The sequence below is a fragment of the Cydia amplana genome, chromosome 10 (assembly GCF_948474715.1).
Source record: "Cydia amplana chromosome 10, ilCydAmpl1.1, whole genome shotgun sequence".
Classification (NCBI taxonomy): domain Eukaryota; kingdom Metazoa; phylum Arthropoda; class Insecta; order Lepidoptera; family Tortricidae; genus Cydia; species Cydia amplana.
Genome location: NC_086078.1, coordinates 9,401,285 through 9,410,300, shown reverse-complemented (window position 1 = coordinate 9,410,300; position 9,016 = coordinate 9,401,285). Strand labels below are relative to the sequence as shown.

General features: G+C 41.8%; 1 protein-coding gene across 1 annotated transcript; it reads left to right on the top strand.

The window, feature by feature from the left end:
* Positions 1 to 75: 75 nt before the first annotated feature.
* On the top strand, positions 76 to 3,779 carry LOC134651462 (HIG1 domain family member 2A, mitochondrial). Its single transcript, XM_063506572.1, has 2 exons — positions 76 to 304; positions 3,542 to 3,779. Exons 1-2 carry the CDS (start codon positions 172 to 174, stop codon positions 3,697 to 3,699), a joined length of 291 nt encoding a protein of 96 aa, XP_063362642.1. The 5' UTR covers positions 76 to 171; the 3' UTR covers positions 3,700 to 3,779.
* Positions 3,780 to 9,016: the final 5,237 nt, after the last annotated feature.

The following is a 9,016-nucleotide window of genomic DNA, read 5'->3' as shown; positions in this document are numbered from 1 at the left end:
CGAGCGCACCTGTCTGTGCTATTGTCTGTGCTGTCATTTTATATTTGTTGTTCTATTTTAGCATTAAATTATCAGGCACAATTGATAAAAAGCTTTATTGTGCAAGAAAAACTATAATAAGCAGAAAATTGCTTCATTTACACATCTAGTCTACTAGCAAATTTGTTTACAATGACGACGGAACCAGAACCGACCGATTTGGATTGGGTGCAACTGCGCAAAGATATGGGAAGAGCGCATCATGGTGAAACGATGAAAGAAAAATTTTCAAGAAAATTTGAGGAAAATCCTTTCGTCCCTATAGGTATGTGTTAAAAAGTTTCGGTACTTATTAGTATGCTTCTATTTACAGTTTACAGCTGATATATTAGCAACAACTTATTTTTACAAATGGTAGGGTAGAAGAAACTGCTATCAATTTTAAAGTAAACTTAAATAGGATTCTTATAATTACATATTGTGTTATTGATGTAATGGGGTTGGCCTGGCAAAGTATTTTACAGATGGCACTAGCATAGGTTTTACCTATCAATCCTACAATTAGTGTCTTTAATACTTACTTGTTTTTTTTTGTATGGTCTGTAAGACAAATCTTGCAGAAAAAAAAACAAGAGACAGGTAAACCTATGCTAGCACCATGTATCAAAACCTTTGATATTATTATCGGTATATTATTATTATTCTCTTTATTTATTTATCATCTTAAGTTAGGTTATTTTATAATATGGATATAAAAATAAAATACAAAAACACTTACAAAAACAATACAAAATACGTATAAACATATTATAAAAAACCTAACCTAGGTTGCCGCCAGCAGCGGGGCAAGGCCCAAGCTGCCGGTGGTCAGGGCTGCAGAGTGAGGAACCGGCGGACTATCCGCGCCGTGTCCAAGATCACCGCCTTCTGCATCTGACCCTTGATCCAACCACCTAGCGAGAGTCTCTCAAGATGTTGGTCGAGACTCTTCGCTATTAGACCGTTCGCTGAAACAACTATCGGGACAATGATCGTCGAATCAACATCCCACATGGCGGTTATCTCGTGAGCCAAGTCTAGGTACTTACTAGACTTGTCCTTCTCGGCTTTCACGAGATTCTCATCATGGGGGATGGTGATGTCAACGAGCACGGCCCGGCGCTGCGATCGATCTATTATCACAATGTCAGGCTTATTGGCTACAATAGTCCTGTCAGTGATGATAGATCGATCCCAATAGAGTGTGGCACGACCATTCTTGAGAACTTGCGCAGGTGAATACTTGTAGTACGGTACTTCGCGGTCCACAAGGCCGTATAGAAGAGCAAGCTGCTGGTGAATAATCCTGGCTACGAGATTATGTCTGTGCAAGTACTCGCCGTTAGCAAGATGAGAACAACCGGAAATGATATGCCTGAGTGACTCTCCGGGACGGCGGCATGCCCGACAAATGTCGACCGTACCGTCCTTCAGGATATATTTCCGATAGTTGTTCGTCATCATTACTTCGTCCGCAATTGCACAGGCAAAACCCTCGGTTTCTCCGAAGAGGTCCACGAATCGTAACCAGTTCACCGACGCGAGCAGGTCCACATCAGGTCCCGTGAGGGCCTTGTAGAACCGCCCGTGTAGCACCTTACTCTCCCATGCCGCCTTGCGATCCGCAGTACTTAGTACCACAGGTTTGCGCCAGTTCTCGTTTGCCAAGGAGAGTGGCGTGAGGTTCCTGTCTACTGCCACCACATCACGATGCATCCCACACTCGTTGTTAAGGAAATAATTCCTGAGATTGTACACCTCGCGGTTGTGGAGATCCTTGGCGTTTAGGAAGCCTCGGCCTCCACATTTCCGTGGGATGTACAATCTCATAACTGACGAGCGTGGGTGTAGCATGCGATGTGCGGTGAGCAGTGATCGGACCCTCCGATCCAGGGCGTCCAGCTCGGTCTGAGTCCACCTTAGTATGCCAAAGGAGTATGTGAGTAGGGGCATTACCCAGGCGTTGAAGGCGCGCACTTTGTTGCCTCCTGACAAAAGATTCCTCGCTCAATCCTTATAAAATCCTGCGGACCAGAGCGGTCATTCCCGCCTCCTGGTTGACGAAGGACTGTGGTCCACCGCCCCATACACGCGCTTAGGAAGGCTCTCAAAGTTGCATCAACTTTATACAGCTCTAAGACCCTCCCCAGCCATGAATGAGGCACCGAATCATAGGCCTTCTTGTAGTCAATCCAAGCGGCTGAGAGGGCCCCCTTGTTCCGCCGGATTTGTTGGCATATGGTCATGTCTATGAGGAGGAGCTCTTTAGTACCACGGGACCCAACCCTACATCCATTTTGAGCGGAAGCCAAAATATTATTTGCGACAATGTGCGCGTTGATTTTTGCTCTCAAAATGGATGTAAGGAGCTTGTAGAGTGTAGGCAAGCATGTGATGGGTCTGTAGTTTTTTGCTTCCGTGGTACTACCGGACTTGAAGAGCAGGAAGGTGACACCAGTTGTTAAGGAAGGTGGGAGAGAACCAAGCTCGAGGGCTTGTTGAAATTGTGCTGCCAAGCAGGAGTGCGAGCATCGGAACCATTTTAGCCAGAAGTTGTGCAATCCATCCGGCCCAGGACTTTTCCAGTTCTGGGTCGTGCGGATGGCACAAGTTACGTCATCGGGGGTGATAGTGACTACCCCCATAGGTTCGATGGACTCGCACTCACGCTCGACAACATTCATCCAACTCCCCTCGGTGTGTCCGACAGGCACCGACCAGATGCTACGCCAGAAGTCAGTCATGACAGTAGGATCCGGCGGCTGCGTGTCGGACTCACGAAGGTTAGTTTCCTCCCACTTTCGGTACACCTTCCTTTGGTCACTCTGGAAAAGACGATTCTGCTGGAATCGATCCACACGCTCTCTGTAGCGGCGAATACGGTTTGCCCATGCATAGACTTTCTGCTTTAGAAAGTCGATGCGCTCCGTAACGTTGGCCATGTAGTCGCGGGGCCTGATATCCGTCCCCGCGAACGCCTGGTTTACAAAGCGCATTACTCGGGGGCGATTGTTGCCCCCCCTGAAGCAGATCAGCTTTGCGATAAGAGTCCTAAAGGAGCTGATACGTCGCTCGATCCGTATTTGCCATGCGGGGGCACCTCCGGCGGTCCTAGGTGCACGTTCAGAGTCCGGAAACTTGACTCGTGCAACACGGCACGCCGCGATGGCTCCGCAATACATGATCGCGTGCGTATCATCTAAATCTTTACTAGTCCGCAAATATGGCTCTAGTAAAGCGTTTAGGGCTCCCATTAGCGCTAGATTGCGTCTATTCATAGGCAAACGTGGTAATCGTGGCCTAGTGTTGGGAGTGGAGCGATACTGCGTAATCGCCTCATCCAGAGTCCTTATTATTATTATTATTTATTATTCATATAACAATACAAGATTGTGTTCGAATATTAACGTTAATGTACAATAAAATAACTATATAGATAGTTGTTAACATTAGAGACTGGGCAGATTTTAGCGTATGTTTTAATCATGATTAATCACTAATGCCTTGTTTGTTAATTTTTCAGGCTGCTTAGCAACTGCTGGTGCATTATCATACGGGCTTTGGTCATTCAGGCAAGGGCGATCCAAGATGTCTCAGACTATGATGCGTCTCCGCATTGTAGCACAAGGATTCACTATTACGGCTCTCATAGCTGGAGTAATGTTGGCAGCAAAGAAATGAAAATATTTCGAAAACTATACTCTTTTCAGTACAGTCACATGCAAATTATCTATGCTTCTAATCTAACAGAAACTACCTTTAGTCTGCAAAAAAATTATGTTGATATGGGTATGTTACAAAACCAGATCTTGAAAAACATTGTGTCCTCTCTGGCACTGGCTATTGTGTCATCCGAGTGACTGCTAAATATTTTTGAGTATGTTTGACTATTTGCATCAGACTGTACCAAAATAAACCAAATATTTTATCAAAATGTCTGCAGATAAGTAACATAATAACTTTTGATGGCTGGTTGTCTGTAAATATTATTACTAATTAGGTCTATTAGTTATAAAAGTACGTTTTTATTTTACATAGTCTAATATAAGAGATTTAACAACTGCATATTTTCGTGTTTTTATTTTTATCCACTCAAACGTAGTCCCTATTTTCCTCTCTGAATTGATATTATGAAAAATATTTATACATAAAAGATTTGATGTATATTAGTCTGTGCGGAATGAGAAGAGTCGTGGAATGTATTGGGCTCCATACATTCCACGACTCTTCTCTTTCCGCACAGACTACCTATATTAACCGTAGCTATGCCCCTACGTTTCACTTTTTTCGATCTTTTTATTATAAAAAAGTAGGAGGGGAAGAGAATTTTTTAACTGCTAGCTGCGCGGTCCGGTCAGGTTATATGAGTTCACTGGGTCCGGTGCTCTCGTCTGTGGCTGGCCACGACGCACGGAATTAACTCCGGAAACCGAATTGAAAATTCTATAGTTCCCTCCACACACAGTCAGGGCGCCTACCGCGAACCACGTTCGACGTGTTGCCTCTCTGTCGCACTTGTAAATTCGTACGTAAGTGTGAAGCGGTAGGCCCTCTGGCTTATGCGGTTGCGGTTAGCCTAAATAGCCGTTTAAACTCTCGCGCGAGCCACGAGACGAGAGTGTAAGCGGTGGGCTTGCGGCTCGTCTCGTGGCTCGCAAGCTCGTCGAGCTAATATAATTTAAACACTAACGGCACGGCATAAGGTTTATAACCGAATGACAAGCCGAACGCGAGTGTAAAGCTTTGGATTCCTCCGAAAACGGTGCCGTCATATATTATGACGGCCGTCATATAGCGGCCGCAAAAGACGGCCGTCTTTACGGTGGCGACATGTGGAAAGTACCACGGCGTCATAACACACCGTCATCCACCAAGGTCAAAGCGGCAAATTTGAAAAATGTAGGCGCGATGAGATAACGTCCCATAGAAATTCTGAATTTCGCGCCTTTTCCTACTGACAAGATTTGCTTGATCATCTATAATTTACTTGGAGGATGAAATATCATCAGAAGAGGAAAATAATCGTAGTACGGAATCATTTATTCGAATCTCGTGTCATTTATTCAAAATGGCGTCACCGCTATCTATTCACGAAACTATCGACACCATAGATGGTAGTATTTCTATAGATGTGGCCTACCGCGTGCCCCCGTAAGGGATAGACATAGCTGACGTCACAAACCCGGGGATACCATATAGGTAAAAATTACCCCAATATTATCAAATATTGGGGTAATTTTAATCACGTTCGCGAGTAGTTCGCCTACGTAAGACGCAGCGATAAATAAAATATCAATGGGCCAATTTTCTTTTTTTTTTTATTTATGTAGAAAACAAACAGCCTTTTACAAATAAGTCTTACAAAAATTACTAAAAATAGGCCTAAAGTTTCATACGTTACTAAGTTGACTATTACAATGAAAAGTAAATAGGTTACTTAATTATAAATTACCAGTAGGTATAGTTGTGAGTACAACACGCAAATAAAGTAAGAAAACAATGCAAAATATTTACTTGAAACAATTTTTCAATTACTAGTAAACAAAATATGCCGAACTTTGTTCTTGAAAACGGACAAACTATGAACAAAAATGTCTATATCATTAAGCGATTCATTATACATATTAGCATACTGTGTGCCACAGGAAGAAATAGAAAAGGTAGGTTTTCGTAATATGCTTTGAGCATATCCGGCAGTTTTGCGTCGGTGCCCAGTTTCTCCTTCCGGTTGCTAAAATCCATTTAGCACGCGTGCCTGCATCTTGTGGAAATCTGGAGGTAATAAACGAAATATTCATTTTGTAATCTGTCACTCTTATTGCAAAATTAAGAATTAGTGCCTGCAGCATATCATAGAATTAGATTCTCTGAGTCGTGGCAAAACCCCCTATAACGTTAATATAATTTACATTCTAATTTAAACACAGTTCAATTTTATTGTTCGTATATGTCCAGTTCTACAGCAAAATTATTTATAAAAATGTTATTAAAATACAAAATACCCGAATTTTGGGGTAATTTTATGCATCACGGGCTGGTATCCCTCGAATAATAGCAATGCGACTAAATTGAATACACGTTATTAAAAGGGTGACGGCTTACTGTCAATATGCGTACGTAATTTGGTCGGTTAATTTATCAGGAAATATTTATAGGTTAATTTTTTTACCCGAGTTATTATTTACTGTAAATGCTTTTTCTACTCAGATTTTAATTGATATAGATTGTAGGATGCTGTTACTAAGCATGATAATGTGACCGAAGTATAAAATACTGTATTTACCTGTGAAATGTTACGTTGTCCTGTTTTTGCCGGCAGTCACTTGTACAGCGCAAAACTGAGCAATTCACCATATTTGTTGAATTTTTAAGTACTACTACATGCACACGAAACACTGATTTCAATATTTTTCCTGATAATCTTTGCACTGTTCATATGTTTCACACCAATTTGACGTTTACGCATTGTTTGTATCCCACCATAAACTACGGTGGGGAATAAAAAAATATGAGACTGTGACAAAGACAAACAATAATAGCGCTTTCTCTGCTACTCCTAGTGAAAGATACATAAGACTATCCCGTTCTGTCAGTTATCCCCACCACTCATGCCATGCCCTCGCGTAACGCCGTCTAGGAAACCGCGCCATCGTGTTTACATAGACAACGTTCTAGTGACGTCAGTCAACGCTATATAGCGGCCGTAATATGACGGCACCGTTTTCGGAGGAATCCAAAGCTTAAATGGTGGACTCGAGTCTCGTCTCGTGGCTCGCGCGAGAGTTTAAATCGGCTATAACACAAATCCGCACCGCATCGCGCACCTATAAGTGAGAGCGAGAAAGAAATGTCTCTATCTCGCTTTCACTTAAAGGTGCGGTCAAAGATGGTGAGATTCTATAGATGAGCTATACGCAGACGTCTGAGGGACAGAACATACGCAATGCGACAAAATGATTGGTCGAATTAGTGCCCCAACACACGAGCGCTTTTTCAACGCGCGTTAAAAAGCGCTTGAATCTGTCTACACGCTAAATTCAATTTAATGACCAAGGCTTAAAGTCCAAAATCCAACACAGCTTGGTAAAAAGCGCCAACTTGGCGCCAACGCCATCGTGTGAATAAATAAATAAATAAATAAATAAACATGTATCCATTTATGTCATTCAAACGATTTTTTAACGCGCGTTTTAAAAGCGTTCGTGCGAATGGGGCCTTATTTGTTGCCCAACATTAAACCATACTAAATTTACGGTGAGAATAAAAAAAAATGTGAGACTGTGACAAGAACAAACAATAATAGCGCTTTATTTGCTACTCCTACTGAAAGATACATAAGACTATTCCGTTCTGTCAATTTCCCCACCACTCAAGCCCAATCCATATTATTACTATATCATGGGTGAGACGTACCGTGACTTGGAGGATATAATCAAACGGAGACGCCATGTCTGTAATTTTCTGTACAAAACAGTTTGCCGATTTTTGCGGGGGAGGGGAACGTCAAATGTATGCGTAACGTAAAAATAGCCATGTCAGATAAACGTCAGTCCATACATTGTGTATGACCGTTGGCCGCCTATTTTCGACAGAGGGGAAAGCCTGTTAATGGCTACTCCGTTTAGTTGTATCCTCCAAGTACCGTGACGTGACCTTGGTGCGGTGCGGTAGTGTGTTAGGGCTCTTAGACCCCCAATTTTATTCTTCTGGCAACATTAATCACATAAAAGCTTCTATAGAGTTTTTTTTTTGGCGGGAACTCAAACAAGGAACTTTGAAATTTTTCGCTCCAAGTTTTAAAATTCTTGAATAATTGTGTAAATAAGTTAAATTTGTATATATTAGTGTTGATTCTGTACATAACTTTTCTGCAGATAGTTTTTAGCGATGACTGGTAACGGGGGGGGCGGGGATAACCCGCCCACCTCTCACAAGCGCTCCAAAGGCGGTGGCGATGGTCTCCAGGACGATGGCGGCGGCGGTGAGCGGTCTAATGAACAATACTTACCGTATTTTAAACCTAATTATAAAAGACTATTTCCGGAAAACTCGTTAACAACTGAGTTTAAAGTGTTTGTGGAACACATTGACTCCAAGGACAGGCTAGGGAATAAAAGCCCTATTTATTTAAACCATATATTTACTACTGGCATAAAAGGTGTGACGGCAATTCAGAGAGTAAATGCAAATAAAATTGCAGTATCTTTTAAACAGCATAACACGGCAAATAACTTTCTAAACAACTCTGCGTTTTTAGAACAACACAAAATGAAGGCATACATAAGCGCAACGCAAATTGAGAAGATTGGCATTATAAGATTTGTTCCAGCTAACATTTCAAACAAAGATCTATACAGTAAACTAAGCTCCGTTTACGAAATTATATCTGTACGACGCTTCACAAAGAAAGTAGGACAAGATCGCGTTCCACTGCAAACAGTCAGCATAACATTCTTATCCAATGTATTACCAGACAATGTGCAATATGATCTATTTTCCTATAGAGTATTCGATTATATTCCACCACTTCAACAATGTTTCAAATGTTTCAAGTTTAACCACTCTGCTAGAGTGTGCAATGGCAAGCAAAGATGTTCTATATGTTCAGGTGAACACTTTTACAAAGAATGTACCAATCCAAATGAGATCTCCTGCGTTAATTGCAGTGGTCCTCATCTGGCTATATCAAAAGAATGTCCAATTAAGATTAAAAAACTATTAGAAAAGAAAAACAAGATTACTTATGCAAGCCTAGCACAAACTAAAACACACACTGACAATGAATATCCATCCTTGCCATTGACAAAACACCAAACCAAGCCATTGCCAAAACCTGTAAATAAAAATGTAAATAATGTAAATAAAAATGTAAATAACAAACCTGCATCACAGGTTGTAAATCAGGTTCAGCCTATGGACCTCAAAGCCCAGATCCTCGGTGATAAAAATGTACTAATGGCCCTGGTACAGACACTGATCGAGCTGGGCAACAATCCTG

What these genes read in the sequence shown, in the direction of transcription:
- LOC134651462 (XM_063506572.1), top strand. Translation starts at nt 172, where the DNA reads ATGACGACGGAACCAGAACCGACCGATTTGGATTGGGTGCAACTGCGC. An exon ending in AAATCCTTTCGTCCCTATAG is followed by an intron (nt 305 to 3,541) that starts GTATGTGTTAAA and finishes TTAATTTTTCAG; the next exon opens with GCTGCTTAGCAACTGCTGGT.